This window comes from Fusarium solani (genome assembly GCF_023522795.1).
Source record: "Fusarium solani strain SB1 chromosome Unknown bctg00000004, whole genome shotgun sequence".
Classification (NCBI taxonomy): domain Eukaryota; kingdom Fungi; phylum Ascomycota; class Sordariomycetes; order Hypocreales; family Nectriaceae; genus Fusarium; species Fusarium solani.
The window spans coordinates 2,705,504-2,730,464 of NW_027072152.1; the positions used below are offsets into that span (position 1 = coordinate 2,705,504).

Consider the following 24,961-nt stretch of genomic DNA (forward strand, 5'->3'; position numbering starts at 1 on the left):
GAGTTGCAAGCCTTCGGGCCGGTGCGCTCAAGGTCACATCTCTGATGCATCGCCCGCATCGGCTTTGTGGCCGAGCCAGCAACCCTTGACACTTTCACAAGTGATTATAGGGTTCGTTAGCAGTAGCACATGTCATTGCTAGTCTTGTTGGTGTTGTGAGCAGATGCATCTGGTGGTGTATACGGCAAGACTATCTTGAACCACACACACAATGCCTTTGATGGCCTCAGAAAAACGGCAAGAAGAAAAGACAAAACAATCCATTCGGCCGAGCCACGCCGAGATGCTCGGAAGCATTCGACTAACATCTTACTTGCTGCACGAGAAGAAGCTCCGACGCACAATATACGCCTGGTCTATCAACTAAGGCACTCGCTCGCCAACTCGCATACAGCCACAGTTTACCAATCATGTAGGTACCAGCCTGGGCATTGGGGACCCCCCTGTTCGACTATCTTTCTCTGCCGTTTCTTGTCCTGGACAACACACATCTCAGGCTAGCTCCTTGAGCTTACGGGCAAGGGTCAGGAAGCCCTCCTCCTCCTCCGTGATCCAGAGGTCGACCCAGTCCTTGGCTTGCTGATACCTCTCGTCGTCCTTGGACCATGCCTCCTCCTGCGGACGCTCCACGTATACCGTCCTCAGGCCACATGCCCTCGCGCCGGCGAGGTCGTTGAGGTGGGTCGCCACCATGGCGATCTCGTGCGGCTCGACGCCCAGCTCGCGCGCCGCGCCGAGGTAGACGGCCGGGTCTGGCTTGTACGTCTTGAAGTTTTCGGCTGAGAGGAACCCGTGGAAGCCCAGGTTTCCAAAGTCGTTGAGGTCTCTGAGCAGGGCGAGGTTGCCGTTGGAGAGCGTGCTGGTCTTGTATGTCTTGCCCAGCTCTCGGAGTCCGTCCGATGAGTCGGGCCACGGTGTCAAGCGATGCCATACGAGGCTGAGGGATTCGATCTCGGAGGGGCTGAACAGTCCAGCCAGGTTCCAGCTCTCGAGAAGGTCGACGAGGCTTTCATGGTGATGCTGGTCGACACTCTTCCACGAGTCCTTCTTCTGGTCGTAGCCAAGTGTGAACTTGCTGTAGGAGCTCCGCCACTCCTGGGCAAAGCGGCCCCAGTCATCTTCTTTCAGTTCTTCTAGGCGGGATTTGAGAGGTTGAGGGAGGTCAGAAGACAGCTTGCGGTAGGCTCTCAAGGTGAGCTCCTCGGTGACAGATGAACGCCAGTCGACCACGGTGCCGAAGACGTCAACGGTAAGGACTTTCACCTTGCTAAGTGGTGAGATGGCTCCCGGTGACATTGTTATTGATGTGTTTTGTTAGGGGTTTCTTCTCGATGTGTTTCTTATGAGGAGTATGTTGCTCTTCGGTTCTTGGCCGATGATGATTGCGCAATGAAGTAGGTAGTTCAACATGCGTCACATGATGCTCTGCGCCCTTCTAATGACGATGTGACGTGGACTCAAGGCAGAGACGACCTCGGTTATGGTCAGAGGAGAGGAGAGGAGATCGGACAGTTTCCGAATGATTAATGATAAGCAAACACCACGTTTGTTGGGTTGAGACGATTGTGGATGAGGTCTTTGTCGATGATCAATCACCTTGTTTTGGGTGTTTGTGTCTAGGGTAACTGAGTTGCACCAATTCCGGCGCGTGATGACAAAGCCACACACAATTGACTTTGTCCCAGCCTTTCACTTGGGTTCAGCTGAAAATTTCATGATGTGTTTTTAAATATGAAGATAACGTCGTCGTGTTGACAAGGTAATCGTCTCGCCTGAAATGGGCGTAGAGACTTACTGCGTACCCAGCCTCGTCATATCGGATAACGGCAACTCGTTCCTTGCTTAGCGGCGTATAAGCCAAAACATCAGAGCATTTGTTGTCGCCCCCCGGAACCTTCGCTTTGACATTGTCTCCCAGGCTACGTCCATTGACTAGAAAAGAGGACATGCCCCAAGACTCACCCTCATCTAGTCCTTCAGCATTACTCCCAACTCACAGGCATCTCGTCACCATGAAACGACCACGGGACCACTTCATTGGGCGTCACTATGACGCGGAGCATAGCACCGGGCCTCTCAAGTTCCTGAATCCCACGAAACGGTATATGGTGGCAGGTAAGAGGCAGGTTACTGCGCCTGAGGTCGAAAGAGACCAATTACCGCCGAGCGGCCGAGTTCCCAAGGTTGCCTATGTCTGGAGGAGTCGAGACAACAGAAAGGGACGACATGCACTGGTCGTCGATGTCGATCCTCACAAACACGAAAAGACCAAGAGCCCGAAGCCGACGAATACAGTAAACCGGACCATGAGAGGGATTGCAAAGATGTTTTTGAGATACCCTGTCTGGGATGTGTCCTATGATGTCGCCGTCATCTTTACTATAGGTATGAGCCAACCCCAACATCTGACACCTGGATATCTAAACAGGTCAAGGTTCTATCATCTGGGTCGTCAACGGATTCTTCTCCTGGCTGCCCGTACAAGACCCCTCGACAGAGTTCTCAGGCGAGACCGACTGGGCAGCCGGGCTGACAGCTCTCGTCGGAGCTACAGTCTTCGAGATTGGCTCAGTACTTCTCATGCTCGAAGCCGTCAACGAGAACCGTTCAGACTGTTTTGGCTGGGCAGTCGAGGAGAGTGTGGATGGAGTCCTCCACCTCAAGACTGTCCACGAATGCAGGCACTCGCATGCACAGAAGAGAACCTTTGTCGCCGGCAAGTCTATCAACCAGCATCAAGTGGATGAGAGTTCGCCAGAAGATGGCCGTATGTGGTCTTGGTGGCCGACTTGGTACGAACTGAGGACGCACTACTTTCGAGAGATAGGCTTCCTCGCCTGCTCCTCACAAATGTTTGGTGCCACCGTATTCTGGATATCGGGCTTCACAGCACTACCGCCTATCCTCAACAACCTCTCCACGCCGGCTCTCAACGGCGTCTACTGGCTCCCGCAGGTCGTCGGCGGCACGGGCTTCATCGTCTCGAGCACACTCTTCATGCTCGAAGTCCAGCCTCGTTGGTACATCCCCGCGCCAGGCGTCCTCGGATGGCACATTGGGCTATGGAACTTGATAGGGGCTATCGGCTTCACGCTCTGCGGGGCGCTGGGTTTTGGCATGAGTCAGCCAGGTGTTGAGTATGCGTTGACATTGTCGACGTTTATAGGCTCATGGGCATTCTTGGTAAGTTTACCTACGCCGCTCTCCATGAAGGCATGGTCCGGCTAATGATCGCAGATCGGGAGTGCAGTACAGTGGTTTGAAAGTCTCAACAAGTATCCGATATGGGTAGACCACAAGGTCCGGCGCCTTGAGCGGCAATCTGACTGAGATGGCGCCCGCAAGACAAGTCCCCGGAGGAAACCCGAGTGGCAATTCCGTCTCAACTCTCGTTTTTGAAGATGCAACTCGCTCCGCCGTGGACGCTAGGCCCGTGGCCGCAGGTTAGGTCGCATACTGCATCACCACGAGGCGGAAGCAGAAGGCGGCCGGCACTTTTCCCCCGTAAGCGCCGACATGATGCAGAGGACGGGCATCGAGGATGATGGTCTGATACACCGCCTATCGAAGGATGTCTCCGCGGGCCTTGGAAGGACCCTGTCAAAGACGTAATTCGTTGAGGTGTCAGTTACGGATAAAGCACGACTCGGAGGATCTGCCCCTGATCTTCTTGCCTCAGTTACCTGCCGGCAAAGAAAAGTATCATTCCGCCATGTACGCTCACCACTTGCAAGACTCCTGCCGGCAATGTCAGGGTGGCTGACTGTGGGACTGAGATCGGCTTTGCATACATACACACGCAGTGACAGTTGTGAGCTAGCCGGCCACCGCATGTCGCCGTTTTCGTGTGGAGCATCGCAGAAGCAAGAATCTCGATGCTCGCCTGTGCCCGGGCGGGTCAATTCTCAGGTGGCTTGGTCAAACTTTGCTTGTTCAACGACTTGAAGTGAGGCGAGGGATACAGGTGCGGCTGGTCGTATCGCAACACTATGGCATGTTGTTCCGAACGGACTCTGTCCGGCCTCAACGACTCCAAGTTGCCTTGATTGAGTTATATGCTCAAGTTTTGATATCGTCGTTAGGAATTGTTCATGGGTTGCGGTAGGGGGTTAAGGGATGTGATTTGGCCCCTGGGTCAACGCTATCTAAGAATAACCATCATAGTCAAGATGGGCATTTGGAATTGAGCATACATGGAACCACAGAAGTCCTCGATTCCCACTCGCCCTGCATCAGCTGACGTGCTGTTCCAGTGCCGGTGGGTTAACACACCATTGGCGCAGGAGGACGGTCAACACCGCCTGATGTTGGCATCTTGGTCGTTGAGAGCCCACATGCGACAAAGTAAACAATACTCCGCAGTACCCCGTCCTGCCTTTGCTTTTTTCTCTCCAGAAACGTCAAAGTTAAGCCCGAGTATCCGTACACTTCTCGATACGTATCACCAACGATGCAAGGGGATGATGTGTGGACCAAGATAACTACGTTGTATATGCAGCTCGTAAGGAGCCAAGCGCATCGTTTCTACCACATGACCATCCCAAGCAGCAAACAAGAGCCGGAGAAATAAGCACAAGGCTCCCTGGAGCCGGGGCAGCCGGATAGGGTGACGAGATCCTTCTTGGGTAGCTCGAAACGTGCCTTTCCCATCTTTGCTTTTTCTACAACGTAACTTGGATGTTTCACATACTTGTGAAATTAATAGGGTTGGACTTGTTGCAGGGGTCAACCATCTCGACTTGACAGGTCGTTCGACAGCTGAGTGACGGACTTATCCCTTCCGACCTCTCGGAAACGTCCCAACAAGTGATGATGAAAGCAGCTGACGTTCGTGAGAAACACAGTGGGGCATCATGTTTAGGAGAAACAAGCAAGTCGAAACAAGGCTAGGTGTGGGTTGTCTACATCGAACCTCTCCTTTTCTGAGCCGTAGGCACAAATGCCGAGCAGGAGCTAATGGCCGATTGGGAAAGAATCCGTGATCCGTCAATGAAGCCGCACGTTTCATGTGGCAATGAGGACAAGCATTGGGCATTAGCATCGAGCATGGGCCACGAGGCGACGCGAAGACATGAACCACTCCAGCGGCGCCGAAGAACCCTTCGGCTAGTGCAGTACTCGTCCGAGAAGGGAACGGAGTGGGAAGTTCGGGTGAATCTCTCAGGCGTTGGCAGGTCACATCGTGTATTTCCAACGAGAAGGAAGCGAAGGACGCGAAGGACGCCGAAATCCATGTCGACAGCCGGACCGAGTGGAGCTCGTAAAGTAGCAAACAAGGCGGGCAAAGTAGATCCGAGGTCCGTCATCACAAGAGTCGCTTCTGGCGGTTGGCTTTTGCTACCTTGGCTAGGATTGCGTTATGGATCCTGAGCCAACTGCTGAGAATTGCTTCTTGGTCGAGGTCAACACGGGCCGCGCTTCGACTAGTGAGCATAATGGGGCTGGTTTTGATGAAGGTGGTTCTTCAGAGAAGCGGGAGCAAGGCAATCAACCAGGGCTAATTTCCAACTGCGTGTTTGGGGCGTCATCCATACGATGAATTGTGCCCTGTTTGCAATTAGAATCAGACGCTGGCGTAGGAGGGGGAAGATCTTGGTTTGTGCTCCTAAGAAGTGCACGTATCTGTTCCCGACCCCGACCGTCACGGGTGGCTTGCTTTGGTGAGGAAGACGCGGCCGAGAGAGGCAGGGTAAGCCAGATCACCGATAATGCATAGGGGATGGCGATAAGGCGCGGGGAGAAGACGTTCGGCAGTTTTCGCATGGCTGATCTTTGCCGTCATGGGGTTCGCTTGTTTCTCAGGCCTCAATCACTTCGTCAGTCGACAACTCTTGACGCCCGAATGATACGAGGCACGAGATGACGAGGGGTCAAGACCCCAAGCCTGGAACAGAGAGGTCAGTGATATCGATGCGGCATGCATATGTCTTGCATCATCAGAACTCATTTTCTTGGGGATAAGGAGACTCGCTCGCGAGTGCCATGAGTGCTCAAGGCATAATCCCGGTTGAGCAATCTTGCTCTGAGAGGGCTGACAATCAAACTGAATCCATTCCAAGTGGAGCATCAGCAAGGGCTCGAGCAGCGGCCATCTGGGGTACAGCTCCGGTCATGGACTTATGTACGGGTGCAGGATGTGCCATTGCCGTGCATTCGCTCGTGTCCATGGGCCATATGTTGGCCAGGGTGTAGGCGAGCATCTCTGCGTGCCGAGCCCCCTCGGAGTGGTCTGGACAACATCTGTGATAAAGTGGTTGTGATTAAGAGCCGCGCAACGTCTCTTATGAACGAGGACTCGTGAGTATTCAGGAGCCACGCAATGGGGTACCATTGTTGTTGCAACTCTTCGGTGTCGCCGGCCTCGGTTGAGGTGCCCTGGTTGACATTGACGGTGACATTGAACCCTGGCCTTGTCTTCGCCTTGCCGGTAACTACCGCAAGCTTTTTGACAGCTTCGCCTGCTGAGGAGGAACCGAGACATGGACGATCCGTCAACGTACACAGTAGCATCCCCGAGATCAGAGGCTTCTGTAGCCATTCTACCACCCCTGGGCGAGAGTGGTACGTGCATTGCTTGCTCAGAGGTATAGGAAGGACCAAGTCCCAGCCTGTTGGACCTGTCGCCGGCTCTGCCAAGCGTCTTCGGAAGCTTCCCAGCCGTGTCGATGCCTGGAATACTCCGTGCCTCGTATGTAGCCAGGAGCCACTTCTGGGCCATTTCGTACTCTCGCTGCTTGCCACAAGATCAGTGAGCCGGTGCATTTCCAACTTCTGTCAATATTGCAGTGGTCGGCATATGTCACGCCATGGCCTGAGTGGAAAAACCGTTGTAGGATGGAAAAGCAAGAGGGCGGAGAAGCAGGGAACTCCCATGTTGGAAGCGGCATGTGTCTGGCGTATCTGACGATGGTGATTCCTCCCGCACATCGACAGCTCCAACTCCAGCGTAACCCTTTGGGGATGGACTCTCAAGGCCAGGTCTGGGATACGATGCCCGCAAGGAGAGGATCATCGAGAGGAAATTGCAGGTCCCAAAAGAGCACAACCTCCTATTCGATCACTCGAAGTGAGGCCAGGACCATCCCAGGAACCATCCAGGACCGATATTGCGGCGCTACAGGGGATCCTGGAAGCTGCATTAGCTTTCCCGGGGAGGGCTCTTTAGCTTGGCTAGCGAGTGGGTGCGGTACGTAGAGAGGTTGCCCAGGGCTCCAGCTCCATCGTTGATGGGCATGAGGTTGTCACCGAGAAACAAGCTGATAAAGTTGTTGATGGGTGATTCCTGGATGAATGCAGGAGGTTCCTGCTTGTTCTCCCAGCCCTCACTGTCTGCCTCAGGCATCATATCACACCCACGTCGGGTGATTGGGAAGGTTACAGTGCACCTCACTTTCCATTTCTGGGCGGCCACTAAATTAACGTTGTTTCAACATCCACCTTCTTCTGCATCTCTTCAACTTGAGCACAATCATCAACAAATCACTTTTTTCTCTCTTTTCGCGGTGCCTGCGGGGCTCATTCCCGAGAGCCAGGATGTCAAGAGGGAATTGAATTGCAGCCAACTGCAGACCCTGGCCTGCCCCATCACTTTCACATTCGACTAGTCAAGATGAGTTTCCTTTTGGTTGGCCGGCTAGGCCAGGCCCAGCTAGACCCCTCCTCGGGCGAGTCGAATCCAGAGAGGTGCCGACTGGGCTAAGGAGAAGAGGAAAGGAATGGTCCCAAGTCGCCGACGGGGATGGAAACAAGACAAGCCAATCCGGAGCTGGCATTAGGCTTATGGAGAGCCGTTGGCTGGCTGGCATTGTTCTTCTCTCGGCCGCTCTTGAGCCGTGTGTTTGGGTTGGGGTATGAGACACCTTCACGTCCAACCATCAGCCTCTCGTCTCTGCGAATATCAGACAGCCGTCCCCCTTTCGACACGCCTCATCCGGCCGGCCCTGACTCCTGCTATTCATTACCACAGACAGAGCATCCCACCTCCGCGACCGCCACCCTCCATCTTCCATCGTCAGCCAAGTGAGCAAGCCTCGTCGACCCTTAATCAAAGAAAGCCAGGCCCGTCTTCTCGGGCCTCCGGCCTCGCTCCACCTCCCGTCGCCTAACACTCCCGCCTTTCCCCTTTCCGCTCCAAATCCACAAGCCCCCCATGCCATTATCGTAACCCCATGTTGGGTGTCGTCTCCTCAGCCGCGAGAGCACAGCCGGTACGTACCTTGGGCGTGCTTGCTCGCCGCTGTCAACTGAGCTCTCACCTGCAAGGCTTTGCCTTCTTCACTCTAGACCCTGGCGTGGTTGAGGCCCTCAGGTGAACGCCTCACGACCAGGTGGATACTTAACAGGGTCCTGGTCTTCTGCGCCCGCGTGTGCTCCGATCACTTTTTGGCACCTGAGGGACACACCCGCGTCACTGTCCTTGGACCCTCGAGATTCTTGTCTTGATTGTCTTGTCCTTCAGACGACTCTTCTCCTCCTTTTCCTGCTTTCGCGCTCGCCTCTCCTTGTCTTGATTGTTTCGCTTTGGCCCTGGATTGGTGCTTTTGCCGGTGCTGGTGCTGGCTTTTGATGCTCGTCCGGCTCTCCCGCTTTGCGCTCGTCTACCCCACGACATCCATCTAACTAACTGCCCTTCGTTTGCTTTCCCTCATCGTCCATCCAGTCCAGTCAACTCCTCCACTCGAGGTCATGACACTCCGCTCTTGGTAATTGCGAGAGTGAGTGACGAGGTTGGACTATTGACGCTATTGCTTTGTGTTTCTCATTGTACGTTCAGCCGGGCCGTCCCGTGGACCGTGATTCCACCGGCGCAAGTCCCAACCCTCTTCTTTTTGTTGGCCATGTCTTTGCGTCCTCTTGTTGCGATCCTCACGATCTTCCCGCGCGTCCTTCGACTCGATCCATTCATTCGCCTCGAGGCTTGATTAGCTGACTAGTCCCTGGCTGCAGCTTGCGAATTGTTCTTGCGTATTCTATAACGACTTGGTGGACGGCGACATCCAACTTTGCTTCAGTTCCGACTCCTATAAGCTCCATTCAGTTCCCGTACACGACCACCTCCACAACTCAGCTTGCCACCACGCATTGGCCTTGTCTTCGCCCCTCCGATCGACGGGAGCCTTTCCACGACCAAATCGTCTGTCGCATTAACTTGGCACGGGGCCTACCGTTGACCTGGGTCCCTTGTACTTTATATAAAATATCTTTCTTTCCCGAGGTGCGTCGTCATCTCCGATCACTGCCATTCGTCCATGGCGGCGAGTTCACACATCAGAAACCATCTGAGACTAACTTGTTCATGCGACAGAGGTCACTTTTTCACTTCACTTCAAGCTCATTTTTCTTTTCAAGGTCACTTTACGCGATGTAAGTAGTTATGATTTGATGCCCCTATTTGACCTTCCGGTGGCTAACATCGAGCCTGTTACAGCGCTTGGGCTCTTGTATCAGCCCCTAGTGATAGCTTACGGCCTTCTTCAATAACAGCGTTACGTGCACAGGTTTGCACTGGAGGATCGACGAGTGCAGCCAGTTTGGCGGGTTTGGACCGACACTCCCGTCGCCAGCGACCTTACATGAGAGTCAGCCGATGACTATCAGTATCAAATTGCTTCACACTCAACTCGTGAAACCGCATTTACTTCTTCAATATGGGTGTGTGGGAGACCGACGACGAGTATCTCAGCGGCCCGGCTGCCACCTCTCTGCCGACGCCTCATGATACACCATACCGCACACCTTCACGAACATCAAGGAAATCCCGGCGTTCAGTCACACCACCTGGAAAGGGAGTCTCACCTCCGCCTCTACCAAGCGACATGGCATCTAAACGCTCATCTCGGGACGTCACCACAGACGAGAGCATTAGTATCCTTGACCCTCGACGATTCACTCCCACATTGCATGCCAATCTGGTGTCTGAGATATTGGCCCTTCGAAGAGACCAGGAGGAAAAGTTCAAACAGATCGAGATTCTAGAGACATCTCTTCATGCTGCAAAAGAGGAAAGGGAGACGCTGAGACAAGATCTTACCGAGACAGGAAAGGAAAGCCGGTCCCTAAAGCGCCAACTGTCGCTCCTTGAGGGCGGAACATCATCTGCTTTGGGCGAACTGGCTCGAGAAAGAGATGACGCAGTTGAATCAGTATCTGATACTAGGAAGCGACTTGAGGCCGCACAAAAGAAGATCCGAAGTCAAGAGGAGGACTCGCAAAGGGTCCATGAACTCTGGGCACAGGAGAAGGACGGCTGGGAAGATGAGAGACGGAAATTCGAACGCCGAATCCACGTTGCCGAAAGCCGCCTCAAGACCATTCTTGATGAGGTTGCTGCATATCAACAGGCTCAGATGAACAATGCGGCCAACAACGGAACCGGCCCAGGCCATGAGAGCGAAGTTGAGGAAAGCGGTCGAGAAAATGATGCTGCAAGTGTGAGGACTATGAGCATGACCAACAGCGTTCGGTTCTCTATCATGAGCGGCCCTGGCATGGCGAAGCTGAACGGCAACTCGCTTGCTGATGAGCTCAACTTTGACGACGACGAAGATGAGATGAGCGATCTGGATGGCCGTGAGAGTGCCATGTCGAATCACGCAACGTCTTTCCATGTACGCAACTTCAGCCGCGACAGCGTCCTGCACCGCCTACACGGTCGCAATCAGAGCTTGGAGAGCATCAAACGACCGGGAAGCGTAGCACGTGGCAGACTCTTCAAGAATCAGGCAGTGCTCGAGGCTCTGGAGGGCGAAGATGGTGAGGATGAGGAGGAACAGCACCCTCCTGCTCCAAAGGTGTCGTATACCGACACGGGCATCCAGTACTCGCCGCCTCCGTCACCCAAGCTCCCTCCCGCGAAGCCCGCTACTCCAGAGCCTCCCGTTCGCGCCAAGTCACCAGAAGTTGAGTGTTCGCCACGGGCAGATGGTGAGATCGAGGCAAACCAACGCCGAAAGCGAGTTCACATCAACCGTCCGCTCAGTATTGAACCACCCACGCCCAGACGTCTCATGGTCTCTGCCGCTGCCCAGACAATGGAAGAGCCCTTGACACCTCCCAAGACGCCAAAGTCGCCGACTCGCCCCCCTCCTCCACCACCACCCCCAGTAGTGGAACCGCCGGTAGAGAAGAAGCCTGTGATGATTACATCGTCGACACAGACTGACGCACTGCCTGTCCGCGCTCCCTCACCTGTCCCCCCTCCATCTCCTCCACCCCTGGCAATCCCTAGCATTAGTGTTCACCCTCCCACCAGTCGTCCCAATACACCTCGCGAACCACGGCTGCCGCAATATTTCAAGGACTTTGGCTGCCAAGTCAATCTGTCTTCCCCAGTTTCGACGACTGAAGCCGGAGTTCAGACAGAAGGCATCCAAACCGACAAGCGGCTGGCCCTACTTCCAGCCCATCTCCAACCTTCTGCCATCTCCTCAAGACCTTCATCCCCGAACCCAAGCCCTGTCAACGAATCTGCCAAGAACTTTACACCTGTTCCGGGCAACGTTCCACCACGAAACCCTCGCCGGCTGACAACCAAGCGAAGTCTAAGCGACCTGCCCTCGTCTCCAATCTCGGTTGCCGACGATGACACCCTCCACGACGCTTATCCCGGAAACAATGATGATGGTCCTTTATCGAGCCAGCGGGCGCCTGTGCGGAGGCCTCATCGCTTCAGCAGCTTGTTTGCTGGCTTCGATGGTGGAAGCTCGGATGAAGCAGATGAGTTTGGAGATGTTGAGATGAGTGATTCTGAGTATCGGACAGCCTTGTCTGCACCTCGACCAAAGTCCATCTCGAGCCGCCCCGGTAAGCGCAGCTCAACGGGCACGACTGGGACCAATGGTACAATCCCAACATCTCCTGAGCAAATCACGATGCGCCAGGGACCACGTATGGCAGCAGAGCTTCATCACGCTTACCGTAACGCTGATAAGGATGGCATGGGTCGAATGTCTTCGAGCAAGTCTGGCAGAGCCTATGAGAAGGGACCTGCCGGCATGTCATCTAACCGAGCCAGTGTGATGAGGAAGGCGGCCATGATTCAGAATGGTATCGCAAGTCATCAAGGCCGCTCAAGGAGCCCTAGCCTGCCCGAATCCAATAACCCACCATTCCCAATCCCAACCCGAGCTAGCTCGCGGAAGCTTCCATTCAGTGCGAGCGCCCCAAGTGACGGACAGAGAAGCCCAACCAGAGGAGACACCTTCCAGCGCCGAGGCTCCGGCCGTGTGTACCGCGCGAGCAGCATCAGAAAGGTTCGCTCCGCTGCTGCTTTACCACGCAACCAGAGACACCGTCGACAAGGAAGTCGCTCTCCCCCTCCGTTGTCTCCCTCTACGGAGGCACCTGAGAGCCCCAGCCTCCCCCCTCTGCCACGTAACGATATCACAACTCCCCGTACTCGAGTCCGACATAGTGGACAGTTTAGGCATCAACACAAGCTTTCAACTAACACGGACAACACTTTCAACACGTTTAATACGTTCAACACGTCTAATACTGCCAACACTGGTAGTACAGACCCACCACCATTCATGTCCAGCAGTGCCCAGAGCACTGGTGTAGTGGATGCCATTGCACAAGCCATGGTTGGCGAGTGGATGTTCAAGTACGTCCGCAGAAGAAAGTCGTTTGGCGTGCCAGAAAGCAACGGCAAAGACGACACTGGAAACGACCGGCACAAGAGATGGGTCTGGCTCGCACCATATGAAAGGGCCATCCTCTGGAGCAGCAAGCAGCCGTCCTCGGGCAGTGCCTTGATGGGCAAGACTGGCCGAAAACGTAAGTTGCTTTCCCTCGCTCTCCCGAACCTCGAATCGCTGACGAAATCAGTGACGATCCAATCTGTGCTGGACGTCAAGGACGACAACGCCGCGCCCAAGGGCATGGCTCCTGTCTTTAACCGGTCAATCCTCATTCTCACGCCACAGAGAGCCTTGAAGTTTACAGCAGTATCTGCCGATCGACATTATATCTGGTTGACGGCCCTGTCGTTCCTAGCGCATTCATCACAGGCAGTGCCCGAGATCATTTCAGCGCCGCCGCCGATCCAACACGCACCACTACCCGAGTTTGAAGAGCCCCGATCCAAGATGAAGCGCGGGGGTATCAGAGACTCGATCCGTCTCGCCAAGGGTCGCACGGCAGCTCCTAGGCCTGGACCGCCGAGCATCCCTAGCATCCCCAGTATCCCGAGCGCGCCATCTTCGCAGATGGGCGATGTAACGAGCTTCCCAATCGCAGAATCCGTGGGTGGCTTCTCAAGCTCGGTAGGCGGCTTCTCGAGCAACCACTCGCGCGATGATTCGAGAGATGCGGCGGAGCCTCCCTTTATTCCACGCTTCCATGACCGGAATCAAGCTATGGTTCATGGGCGTAAGCGAAGCAACACCGGCGGTCACGTACCGCCGCCGCTCTCCTTCCGGGGCTTCTCTGGACCTATCGGCGGTGTTGGTCAGCATCAGGCAACCAACAGCACCGCCGGTAACAGCACTGGAACTGCAGGCTCTTCAGACATTTACCAGGCATCGAGCACAGGCACAGGCACTGGAACTGGAACCGGAACTTGGGGCATGAGCCAAGCGGGGTCCGGAACCGGCACCTGGGGTATGAGCCAGGCCGGGTCGGGGCGCACCTCGGAGGCATCATCTCGGCCCAGCAACTTCTTCGATGCTATTGGAACTGTGCGGATGGAGGCTTTCATCAGCCCTCTGGCATTCTCGCAATTTAGCGATTATCCCGATGAGAATGACGAGTTTCGCCACTCTCTCCGGAGGCGTAGCAAGGAACAAAGGCGGCGACAAAGCCGGAGCCGACATAGGGACAGCTATCACTCTCGTGGCAACCGTGCAGGATTTGACGACTATTATCATGGAAGCAGAACCGCCGGCGAGGAGGACTACTTCCGTGACGATCCTTTCAAGGGATTCTAAGATGTAAGGGGGTCAGCAGGGGCGGCATGACGGCCGCCATCACGTTCATTCTCATTTCCTTGAATCTTGACAAGCACGTTGGATAAGGACGGGTCACAACGGATATTATACCCTTTTTGTATATTTACTTTGGGATTGGTTTGGGAACTGAACTGGGGTTGGAACGACCCAGTCAACACTCGCTATATGCGCGGAGTTTTGGAGTTCTTTTTTATATTTGAGAAAGGACAAAAGGCTTCAAAAGTCGAAAGAAATGGATGTGGACGGACGGTTTAGAGCAGCTCGACATGAGAGCATCGGGTTTACTACCCAGTGGCAGAGGATATGTTAGTTGTCATGGATGGATCCTATAAGGAGGCCACTACAAGTCGGAGCTACTTGAAAGAGACTCATGGTCATTGACCGCAACCTTCTAGTTCCTGGACAAGATGTTGTTTGATTATATATATTGCGATGGATACCTAAATTGAACTTAGATAGCTGGTAGATAGAGAATCAAAAGAAGTAAAACTATTCCATTGCCTCATTTTGTAAAGACTGTATAGTTTCTACCAAGGGTGTTGTGTGTATCACATCCATGGCAGCTATTGCCTTGCTCGTGTGACGTCGAGAGAAGAGCGTGTCGTTGCCCCACCATCTTGGCCTGAATTTTCCCATCCCACTACCCCGCGATCTGAGCTCTCCAAGCTTCACCCACCTCCACCAATCTATAGATATCCCTTCACGGTACCGTCTCTTTCTCCGTCATTGTTTCATACAAGCAGAAGCTCTAGTATCGACGCCGTCCTCTACACGCGCATCTCCCTGTCGACATTATCGTCGCCACCATGGACGCCCCCGAGACACTCGAGCAGGTCCAGGCGCGGCACCGCCGTGAGCTCAAGGACTTGCAAGGACGCATAACGGGAAAGAAGAAGAACGCGACAAAGAAAACACGCAAGGGTGTCAATGACGAGTGCGCAGAGATGGAGCGGAGCCTACGCGAGAAGCATGCCGCCGAGCTGGTTGCGCTGGACCCCGCGAAGCCGGACGAAGAGCCCGAGGAGATCACAGTGACAGAAAACAAGCCAGAGGAGGAAAAGCTCGTAGCGGAAACTGCAAAGCTTAAAGTGTCAGAGCCAGCACAGCAGCAGCAACAACAACAGCCGGGCAAGAAGCGAAACCGTCAAAAGGAGCGCATGGCACGACGTGCCGCGGAGCAGGAGGAGGCGGCGCAGCGTGCCGAGGAAGAGGCAGCGAACATGACGGATTACCGGGCAAAGGAGAGCGAGTTCATGAAGACGACGTTTGAGAAGCACGGGTTGGTCGAGAAGGATATTGCACCAGACGGCCACTGTCTGTTCTCGGCCGTGGCGGACCAACTGGGCCAGCACGATATTCCCCTCGGAGCGGGCGACGGCGAGAAGGAACCGGCCTACAAGACGGTGCGTCGAGCAGCTACGGCGTACATGTTGGAGCACGGCGATGACTTTGCGCCGTTCCTGGAAGAGGATCTTGGGGACTACGCTCGCAAGATGCGGGATACTGCCGAATGGGGCGGACAACTGGAGCTCATGGCACTAGCACGACAGTACAAGGCAGAGATCCGCGTGGTACAGGACGGTCGTCTCGAACGCATTGGCGAGGACGAGGGCGCGGCATCGGGCAAGACGCTGTGGCTGGCATACTACAGGCACGGCTACGGCTTGGGAGAGCACTACAACTCACTCCGCAAAGCGCCATGATGAGAACGGAGAGCAAGAGGGATCACGTTTCTGTGTACTGCAACAACGACGAATCATGTAGGGTGGTTGTTTGGTATCAAGTCATAAAGAGAGAAGCGGCGGGCGAAGTGCTCAGTTGGCTATCGACTCCACACCGAGATAAAGTCGAGGACGGCGCCGTCTTCGCCGGTGCCGGCCTTGTGTGTCCGCGGAGGTTTGATGAGGCTCAGCCGGTGTAGGGCGTCAGCCCAAGGTTTTGAAATCGGATCCTCGTGGACAGTGCCGTCGTCGTTGTACGCGATCTCCTCGCCCGGGGCCGACAGGAGGGCCTCATAGAGCTCTGGAGATACGCCCCATGGGGGTCCGTTGGCAGACATGGGCTTTGTCGAGGGCCACTCGAGACAGACGAGTCGGCCGTCATGGGCAAGCAGATCCGTCATGCGCTTGGCCCATCGCGGCCTTGCTTCCCGAGGCAGCGCGCAGAGAAACTGAAGAGTTAGTCGGGTTGTTTGAAGAGGAGTGAAATCATATAGGATCTCGAGGAAGACTGGGGAGACATGGTATTACCGTATAGTCATAGATGAGATCGAACTTGACGTCAGTGCCAATGGGCTTGACCCAGTCCTGACTGAAGAAGTCACCCGTCACCCAGTGAATTTTGCCCTTATCCAACCCGTCCACTGCCCTGTATAGACCCTCAGCTTCGGCATGTTTCTGGTTTTTCATAGCCTCTTCCTTTGCGGCTGCGCTGTAGTCGAGTCCCCATACGTCGTAGCCCCATGAGCTCAGAAGCAAAACATCATGACCGCGACCGCAGCCAGGAACCAGGGCCGTCTTCTTGCGAACAGCACCTACTGAGTCGCGGAGGAGCTGGCCGCGGTGGTCATGACTTTGAGAAGGCGGTACAAGATCAGGGCGCTGGGCGAGGAGGTCGTGCAGGGCTATTGAAGCGCTGCCGCGATCCCAAGGTGTGCGAGCTTCCCGCCAGCAGTTGTCCCAGCGGGAACCATGGTCCGAGAAGGGTACGGAGGCGAATCGCGCCTCGAGAGGATTTTCTGTGGCCATTGGCGACGAGGAAGCGGTGTACGGCGGTCTCGTATGGTAGAGGATCAATGTGGGAGGGAGTCGGTCGAGGGCGAAAGCTCTTTGATCAGGAACTGGCCAAGTCTAGCGTGCTAAACAGAGATGAGGGGGAGGGTCGGGTCGGGCGATGGATCGGCTCGGATGGTGGGGTATGATGAAGCTGGACGATGACGGAATGGATGGATCGTTTGCGGGGGGAGAATGAGACTGAAGACGGCCAGGACGGAAGCTACTGTATAAATAAGCGTGATATATCCAATGATGAGAGGAATTGCCGCGATTAGGTCATGGGCGTAGATGATGATGGAGTTGCCAGATGATAGAGTGAGTGAGGGAAATCAGGACATTTGTGGTGGTCGCGTGCTTGCTCGAGTTCGGAAGGAAGGCGAATCTCAGTCGCGGACATCCGGAGTGCCTGCCCTAGTTGCGACGCTAACTGTTTCCTTGGCAGGAGCCAGACTGTCTCGGTACCTAGAGAAGGAGCGCCTACTTGTAACTGCCTCTGTATCTCAGCATGTATCTATTGGTATCCATCACATCTCAACATTCATCTATAGATCAACAATCTCTCTTCGTTTGGATCTTGCTTCGAACAAACCTCGAATCTCCATCAGAACCAGCAAGTGACCGGATTGTGGGGGATTCGTGTACCACCATTCGCCATGATTGGTGCGTTGATGAGCCGAGCAGGCGAGTTACAGTCAACATCATGAAACAGAGCCAAGGCATGATGTCTCTGACCGCACTTGGTCACCGACTTGTTGTCACTCGCAGAGGTCGCACAGAGCGCGTGAGGACGGATACACAGCATGACAGCTGCAGCACTAATTGTTTGCAGCCGACGTCTGCTGTGTGACTACCAAGAAGTCTATCTTCCGTTTACGATTCCTACAGTGATCCACTACTGCGTCTTCGAGTCTGCATCATTGCCCCTTGTATTGTCAGTTCCTTCATAGGCCGCCTCAAAATCCTTCCGGAAATCATCAGCCATTTGCCGCACCACGGTCTTCAGCGCGGCCATATCACGGGGTCCATCATCACCCGTCACGCCCTGGTCTGGCTTGCTATCCTCTGGCAGGAGACTCCATAGAAACTTGACCAAAAGCTCTTCAGGCCCTTTTGATGTATTGGCATCCGCGTTTGACTTGTCTGTTGAACTCGCGTCTTCGAGCTCAGGCGTAGACTCTCGTGAGCGGTTGAACAGCCGACCAAATCGTTCCTTGGTGTTGGCAACAGTGTTGGCAGCACGTACTTTGACCTTGTTTCCTCTGGTTCCAAGCTTTGTAGCAAGAGATATCCTTGGTGGCCTTGACCTATCGGAGAAACGTGATGTTGACGAACTCGGGTTCTCTTCGCTCCTTAGAGGCTCTTGGGCAGATTGCTCGACTGGCGCTTCAGAGGCCGAACCCTGGGTACCAACTGACGACGTTGACTCAACAGTTTCCTTCACGCTGTTTTCTGGTCTTGCCATGATTGATTCGAGCCGGGCCGTTGAGAAGTTGCACATGGCCTTGACGAATGCATTCGCCTCCCGCGATAGCTTCATCTCCCCTTCGCACCTTTCATATGCCGGCAGTTGGACGAAATCTTCCATGAGCTTGACTGTCCTGAGCACCTCGTCCTTGGAAGATCTGAACCATTCTTTGTGTCCGCCTCCGCACTGCTCGCACTCCACGACTTCAATGTTCTGGTGGCGGAGGATGACTTGGACGAGCCTCTCTGCCTTTGAAGCGCCGGCAAAGCGTCCTGAGCTTGTCTCATGCAGAACCTTGGTATGCTTTCCATAACAGTTCCCAGGTTGTCCAAGACGCTCGTAAACGCTCGTCCTGGTCCACCCAACCTTGAAGAGGCCAGGGGTCCCTGTGTGCTCCAGAACATACACGATCCCCTCTTCAAGCTGCTGGGGCGTGAGGTGTTTGTGCAATTCTCTAATGACTGGAGAGTCATCTCGTAGCGAACCCTTGCGCTGCAAGGTGGAGATGAGGCCAAGGCCAACGACTCTAACGTCCTGGGTAGCCTCCTTTTCACCGGTCTTGGTCGTGCTGGTTTCTTCGCTGACGGCGATAGCCACGGTTGAAACATGCTCGACAGCAACTTGTTCTGTCGCGGGCTCTTGACTCTTTTGTGGGAGTTCTCGACTAGAGATGGCCATGGCTGAGAAGTTCTCCACGACAGTCCCCGAGGTGTTGCAAGTCGACTTTTCCGTGTCGGCCGTGATTGTCATTGTCGAGATGCGCTTTGAAACCACCTCTACAGTGCCGAGCCGCTCAGTTTCCTTGGGGAATCTGAGGCTTGTCGTAGTTGACCTGGTTGGCGTCGACTGAATGAAGCTCTCCGCCGCATCAGAACTTGAGCTCTTTGGAGTTTTGGGTGTATCGTCCATAGTAAGAGGGCTGGAGAAGGGCGTAATATCAGTATCGGAGGGGAACTCGATTGAGCTGCGTTGCTCTGGCGTGCCGGGCACTGAACTCTCAGACGAAAACGAAGCTGCGTCGAGGGACCGCTCCATCTTCCAGCTGCGGTACCGTTCAAAGGCGTCTCCGACATGACAATTGCAATGGATGCATTCTAACAAGGTCTTGAGCTTGTAGTAAAAGTCCTCATTGTCCGGAAAGTATTCTCTGTTAGCAAGGTCGGCCCATAGTGGAGGTGCTCGGAGCCGTTTGGCTGCTAAGATCGGATTGCTGCACTTGACTCGCTTCTGGTTTTCCCCTCTACAACGCGTGAGGTCTGGGTTTTCCAAAGACGGCAAGAAATCGATAATAGATGCAAGATCTTCTAGCCCCGTTGGCGTGGAGTTGTTCATGACGGCGAGGTGAGATTCAACGAATTGACACAAGTTGAAGCAACCCAACCAAGTCCTGGAGGATCGCGTTGAGGTATTAAGAGCAAAGACACGAGTGGCTGTGAACCGGACGGCAACTCTGAAGCTGAGACTCGATCTGCATACCTCGTGAGTTCCCTGCACTCCCTATGCAGTTGGTTATTCGTGCATAGTGTCCCTGTGCTTGAGGAACATGCGGTTGGTTGTGCTACATGCGACAACCTAGTCCAGATGAGGAACGGATCCTCCAAAGCTGAAGCCTCACGCATGACCATGACGGGATGAAAACGGTTTCCTCAAAAGGGCTGACGAGTTCTTGACTAAAAGAGAACTATGTTTCTGTGTGTATGCCGACCTCACGCCGCAGCCATGCATTAGGTGAGACACGGACTGTCTTCAACACCACCCCCTCCTGAGGAGGAGAGGGTTGCAACCACGACCAATTCCAGCTTGTACGGGGGGTTTCGGCGAGGATGTTGACGTGGGGGTTTGTTGTTGAAAAAGCAAATGGGGACTTTTGTCTTGTCTCGAGAGTTGCAGTGTAGTGTTTTCGCTGCAACTATGTGAGTAAAAGGTTGTTTTTGACGCCGCATGGTTTTGTGTCATGCGGAGGATGGTTATAGTGATAACCCCCAATAGTAAGGCGCAAGTACAGGGGCAGATGGTGAAGAATAGTAGGTAGCATATCATATCATCTCTATTTATCCGCGTATTTGAGTAACTCGTGGTGCAGATACTCGACTGCACGCTCCACAGAACAGGGTGGTGGTTATCGCGAAACCAAAGCATAAGCGAAGCAATGTGAGAGACATCACGAGATTCATAGATACCCTGACCTGACTGGATTCACCGGTTTATGTGTGATGGCATGCCGTTGCGATGCAGTTGGTGGGTGGGTGAGAAACCGAGGTGCCTCGCCAAGGGAGGATCCATGACTTGGCCATCGAGATCTGGGCACATTTATCCAATCCATGGCGAGACCAAATGTCGGGCAGCGAAGACAAGAGTCGAGTTGATCAAAAGGAAGACCGCTTGCATTATTATGATACCCAAGGTAGATGTCCTATCTATCCAGACCAGATATGCCAGATGCAGCTTAGCTTTTCTTTCCTCCGAACAAGATAACGATAAATAATAATAGTTTCCAGCTTGCTTTGCTTGCCATGACCCGTGGTATATTCCATGTCCGACCGTCCCAAATACCGGCGACACAGATTTAAAACAAACAATAAAAAGCCAACAAAGACGGGTCATGACCCCCCGTTTTGATCCCAAGTGCGCCGAAAACCCCAGATCGCCAGAAAAAGAAAAGTGCGTAGTCAAAAACAGGTGATGATCATGTTTCGTCGTTGCGGGATTAGGAAGCCGAGAGAGTAAAGAAAAACTCTGATGCGAAGCCGCTCTCGCTCCGCATCCGAGGTAACAAGGGAAGGCCGCATTATTTCCACCGAGTAGAGCATGACATGTCCATATCATGATCCACAGGAACGCCCATGATCCCGGCCCGACAGGAAGAAAAGGACCGGATTTCGGAGCCCCCCACAAGCGTCGGGCTTTCTCTGCTGCTGCTAGGTTCCTCCTATGGAACCACTTGGATGGATGCTTGCAGAGGAAGAAGCGAAGAAGCCGAGACAGAAGCACGATAAGGCTCGTGCTGATGGTGATTGGCAACAAGAGTCCAAGACGTGATAGCGAAACATGCCACCAACCGAGGCCGACATGGGATAGCATGGGGTCTAGGCCGTTGATGGGTGACATGGGATGGTGATTGGTCAGGGTGAACCCCCATGTCGAGGTTGTTTCTGACGGGCTTCTCTCTTTCCTCGCTCCATGCATGGAAGCCTTACGTGCTTTTGCTTGGCCCTCGACTCGTTGTGAAGAAGATTTTTAGATGCCGCACTCTTCAAAGTCGCGCACCATGATGGCCATCTGCGCTCGCTTGGCCGCCTCGGCGACGAGGTTAAAGTCCTTGAGGAAGGCGTCGGTAGATGCGGTCCTCACGGGGGCGGGGGCGGGTTGGGGGAGCATCTGGACGGCGGGGGACTGCTGAGCCGACGAGGAGGAAGAGGTAGATCCAGAGGGAGCGTCCATTGTGGTTTGTTGGTGTTGGTGATGTTTAGAAGCGACAGTGATGGTAGTGTTACTGATGTGGTGCAAGAGAGTCAAAGACGCAAGGTGCTCTTGGGCTCTGGGGGTGGGGGGAAGTGCTCAGTTTAAGTACCTGAGTTGAGTTGACAGATCAGGGAAGGGGAAGGGATCCAATGTCTTGCTCGGCCCTTGGGATAGAGTGTGTGTGTTAAAGCGCGTGGGGTGGTCTCGAGTAAGGAATCAATGTCTAATCGGCTGTCTCACAGGGACCTGATTGGAAGGGATGCTTCTGCCTGCGAGGTGACGTCCTGGCTGGTGGGTGACGTTTGATAACTAATGAGTTGGATGGTGGATGGAACCTGAGATCCGAGGCAAGATAATGGGTGTGTCGATGGGTACGTAAATATCCGGGCGTATTACAGGCGATACCGGGGACTGGCACTGGCACTGGCACTGGTAGACTTTAGGCTGATCCCGCATATCCGCTGAATCTACGGAGCTAGCGTCAAAGGGCCGAGAAAGTGAGAGACTCTGGGGGTGGGTTACGGCGGTTCAGACCCAAAAGCGTCTTGCCCGTGTGAGACGGAGTCGCCGAAGTGTGGAGGAGGAGGAGAAAAAGGTGGAGGAGAGGAAAAGTGGAGGGAACAAGAAGAGCATCAAGGTTGGACCGAGATGGATGGAATTTTTATTGATCATGGCACCACCAGAGGGACCGATATCCATGAGTTATCGTCATGAGCCCCATCGCGGCTGGACCCTCAGACCCTGTAGATGGCTACTGTAGGTCGCTGTAGACTGTGGATCTGGGGTGGAAACGTGCTGCTGTTTTTCCCTCGTCGTTCTCGAATCTATGAGGGGTTCAGTAGACAAGCCCCCAGCTGAACAAGGACCCTGAAAAAAGACGCCATCACAAGCTTCTTCATTGGCAGCGGAACCGCATCTCCATTTCACGGATACTCACCGCCGCCCATGTGCCATTATCCCCTCCAATGTCCTTCTCGGCTTCTATCTCGCAAGCCAAGCCCCATGGTTGGTTACATACCAGGCCCTTGTAACGGTCCCCACGAGAGAGAGCACGGTCAACCCTCTCTCTCTCTCGAACAGGGAAGATGCCAATACTTGACACAACACGAGTGTCTCTCTGTCTGTGCTCATTGCTTCCAATACTGCACCGTTACCTCATCCCACACACAACAAACCTACATGCAGTTCGTGCTACTCTAATCTGTACGTGTCACACAAAACCTGCATCGAGTCTGCTTCAGAATGGCCTCATCACCATTCTCATGAAACAAAAAACAGCATGACGAAAAAGATTCGACTCAACCACTGATAAGCCCGGGTTCTTTCGGGATTAGTTATTAGTTGGTCTCTCTTGTTCAAATCTTGCGGTCCCGCGCTTGTGGGGATGCCGAGCTTTCCCCTTGCGAGAAAGCAAGCAAGCGCGCGCCCGCCCCTTGCAGCGGAGGGAAAAGAACGCCCATGGATTGGTTGCAACGCCAAGTTAGCGACAAGCTTTTAGCCTCATTCTCACCTGCTTTTCCGATGTGTGGGTTCTCTCTTGGCTGATGCTTTCATTGTACCGAGCGGCTCTTCGGAGCGACATCTTTTCCCCCAAGGTTGCCTCGGGCCTTTGGTCCGTCTATTTCGCCACAACGTCATGCCCAGAACACTAGTTTAGCTCGTAATATCGACCGAGGCCTTTTCAATGCTGCTCGCAATTCGGGGTAGGGTGAGCCGAGACTCAACCCTTCCCTTCCTCTCTCCCTCGTCAACCGCAGTTAGGCCGTGGCCTGCCAAAACAGGAAGGCCTTGACACTCGTGGTGGTTCGAGGAGCCCTTTCTAGACCACATGGGATGATTTATGATGGCAGCCCTTTCGGAGAAATGAGATTCATGGTGACATTGACTGTAGGATTGTCTAGATTAATGCTACCAAAGACAATTGCCAACTCGATTTATCCCCCTTGTCCCATCTTGACACCTCACACCACACACAGCCGTAGGGCTGGGAACATGGCTCAACGCAGGAATGTTCCAGGCGATAGCCAGCACTCCCAATCCAAAAGTCTACCACAGAAAACTCATGTTTTCGGCTTCTCTTGAATGAGTACCTTTGAACCGCTCTTCTCTCCGTAACCCCGGAGCTTCAATGGAGCTCCCTCCGGACGCCGAGTACGTACCCTCCGCATCCGGGGTTTGGCCGCCGCCGGCGATCCGCCGGGGGGGTTTAGCCAAGCCTCACCACCAAAAAACATCAATTTGACCCCAAGTCCAAAGCATCAACACCCCCGCCAACGTTTCTTGCGCCCGCCATGGCCTCCGCCGTCGCCGCCCCCGATGGCTCGGGCCCCCAATCGTCCGACCGGTGGTTTGCCGTCCCGCGACCTATCCGGAACTTGTTCGACCTGTTTCCCCTCCAAGTCCTCGCCTCGGAAGAGCTCCCCGCGCGAGCCCCCGCAGCTGCGCGCCGCCGGGCAGCTCTATATGTCTTTGCCGATGATGGAGAAGCGGTGCTGGGGAACCCGAGCTATAACCCTTCATGTTTGAAGTGGCAGGTGTGTTTGCGACGGATGTCGCCTGTGCTATAGCAAAAGCTAATGTAGTTTCGATAGACAGTACTAAAGATGGCCGGCATCGACTTCGAGGTCGTCCCCTCCAACAACCACGCCTCACCCTCCGGCGCATTACCCTTCCTCCTCCCGCCCTCATCGCCATCTCCAAGACCTTCAGCTCCCCTCACCGGCGAAAAGATACACAAGTACGCTCGCGAGCACGCCGTTCGCGAGCTTCCCGTAGTCGCCTCCCCCGCATCGAAGCCTACCATGCTCTCCTAACACAACGAATCCGTCCAGCTTGGGTGCGCCAACCTCCCCTGACTATGCTTTACCAATTTACTGACAGCCACAGCTCTATGCGCTATACCTTCTCCCCGCCAACGCACCCCTCCTCGAGTCCCTCTACCTCCCTTCCTCGATCTTCCTCCGCACACCTATCCATCACACCCTCCACGCCGCCGCCACAGCAGAGATCCTCAAGACGACGCGACGGGCAACCATCTCCAAGTCTCGGCTCTTTGAGGACGCCACCATCGCGCTACAAGCACTATCCGCCGTGCTAAACGAGGACGAATGGTTCTTTGGCGCAGATGAACCCAGCCTGTTCGATGCCGACGTCTTCGCGTACACGTACCTTATGGACGCTGATGCGCTCGCGTGGGAAGATGACTCACTAAGCGAGTGCTTGGATGGCTTGGACAATCTGAAGAGCCATCGAAAGAGACTATATGAGAGGTGCTGGGGAGAAAAGAGCTCATAACTACACCTCACGACTTT

At 54.3% G+C, this 24,961-nt stretch overlaps 9 protein-coding genes across 9 annotated transcripts; 4 read left to right on the forward strand and 5 right to left on the reverse strand.

Annotated features, from left to right (window-relative positions):
- Nucleotides 1-492: 492 nt before the first annotated feature.
- MRS44_007907 (uncharacterized protein) lies at nucleotides 493-1,296 on the reverse strand (the record flags this gene model as incomplete). The annotated part of the gene is made up of 1 exon (XM_046269188.2): nucleotides 493-1,296. The coding sequence occupies one exon, from the start codon at nucleotides 1,294-1,296 to the stop codon at nucleotides 493-495; it is 804 nt and encodes a 267-aa protein (XP_046134079.1).
- Nucleotides 1,297-2,012: 716 nt separating this feature from the next.
- Nucleotides 2,013-3,330, forward strand: MRS44_007908 (uncharacterized protein; the record flags this gene model as incomplete). The annotated part of the gene is made up of 4 exons (XM_065620698.1): nucleotides 2,013-2,385; nucleotides 2,435-2,767; nucleotides 2,828-3,183; nucleotides 3,238-3,330. The coding sequence occupies 4 exons, from the start codon at nucleotides 2,013-2,015 to the stop codon at nucleotides 3,328-3,330; spliced, it is 1,155 nt and encodes a 384-aa protein (XP_065476770.1).
- A 2,708-nt stretch (nucleotides 3,331-6,038) lies between these two features.
- MRS44_007909 (uncharacterized protein) lies at nucleotides 6,039-6,718 on the reverse strand (the record flags this gene model as incomplete). Its single annotated transcript, XM_065620699.1, has 2 exons — nucleotides 6,039-6,240; nucleotides 6,501-6,718. 2 exons carry the CDS (start codon nucleotides 6,716-6,718, stop codon nucleotides 6,039-6,041), a joined length of 420 nt encoding a protein of 139 aa, XP_065476771.1.
- Nucleotides 6,719-9,647: 2,929 nt separating this feature from the next.
- MRS44_007910 (uncharacterized protein) lies at nucleotides 9,648-13,928 on the forward strand (the record flags this gene model as incomplete). The annotated part of the gene is made up of 1 exon (XM_065620700.1): nucleotides 9,648-13,928. The coding sequence occupies one exon, from the start codon at nucleotides 9,648-9,650 to the stop codon at nucleotides 13,926-13,928; it is 4,281 nt and encodes a 1,426-aa protein (XP_065476772.1).
- An 827-nt stretch (nucleotides 13,929-14,755) lies between these two features.
- Nucleotides 14,756-15,652, forward strand: MRS44_007911 (uncharacterized protein; the record flags this gene model as incomplete). The annotated part of the gene is made up of 1 exon (XM_046269185.2): nucleotides 14,756-15,652. One exon carries the CDS (start codon nucleotides 14,756-14,758, stop codon nucleotides 15,650-15,652), a length of 897 nt encoding a protein of 298 aa, XP_046134074.2.
- Nucleotides 15,653-15,771: 119 nt separating this feature from the next.
- On the reverse strand, nucleotides 15,772-16,696 carry MRS44_007912 (uncharacterized protein; the record flags this gene model as incomplete). Its single annotated transcript, XM_046269184.2, has 2 exons — nucleotides 15,772-16,119; nucleotides 16,199-16,696. The coding sequence occupies 2 exons, from the start codon at nucleotides 16,694-16,696 to the stop codon at nucleotides 15,772-15,774; spliced, it is 846 nt and encodes a 281-aa protein (XP_046134073.2).
- A 919-nt stretch (nucleotides 16,697-17,615) lies between these two features.
- Nucleotides 17,616-19,520, reverse strand: MRS44_007913 (uncharacterized protein; the record flags this gene model as incomplete). Its single annotated transcript, XM_046269183.2, has 1 exon — nucleotides 17,616-19,520. The coding sequence occupies one exon, from the start codon at nucleotides 19,518-19,520 to the stop codon at nucleotides 17,616-17,618; it is 1,905 nt and encodes a 634-aa protein (XP_046134072.2).
- A 1,905-nt stretch (nucleotides 19,521-21,425) lies between these two features.
- On the reverse strand, nucleotides 21,426-21,629 carry MRS44_007914 (uncharacterized protein; the record flags this gene model as incomplete). The annotated part of the gene is made up of 1 exon (XM_065620701.1): nucleotides 21,426-21,629. One exon carries the CDS (start codon nucleotides 21,627-21,629, stop codon nucleotides 21,426-21,428), a length of 204 nt encoding a protein of 67 aa, XP_065476773.1.
- A 2,312-nt stretch (nucleotides 21,630-23,941) lies between these two features.
- MRS44_007915 (uncharacterized protein) lies at nucleotides 23,942-24,944 on the forward strand (the record flags this gene model as incomplete). Its single annotated transcript, XM_065620702.1, has 3 exons — nucleotides 23,942-24,184; nucleotides 24,242-24,421; nucleotides 24,537-24,944. 3 exons carry the CDS (start codon nucleotides 23,942-23,944, stop codon nucleotides 24,942-24,944), a joined length of 831 nt encoding a protein of 276 aa, XP_065476774.1.
- Nucleotides 24,945-24,961: the final 17 nt, after the last annotated feature.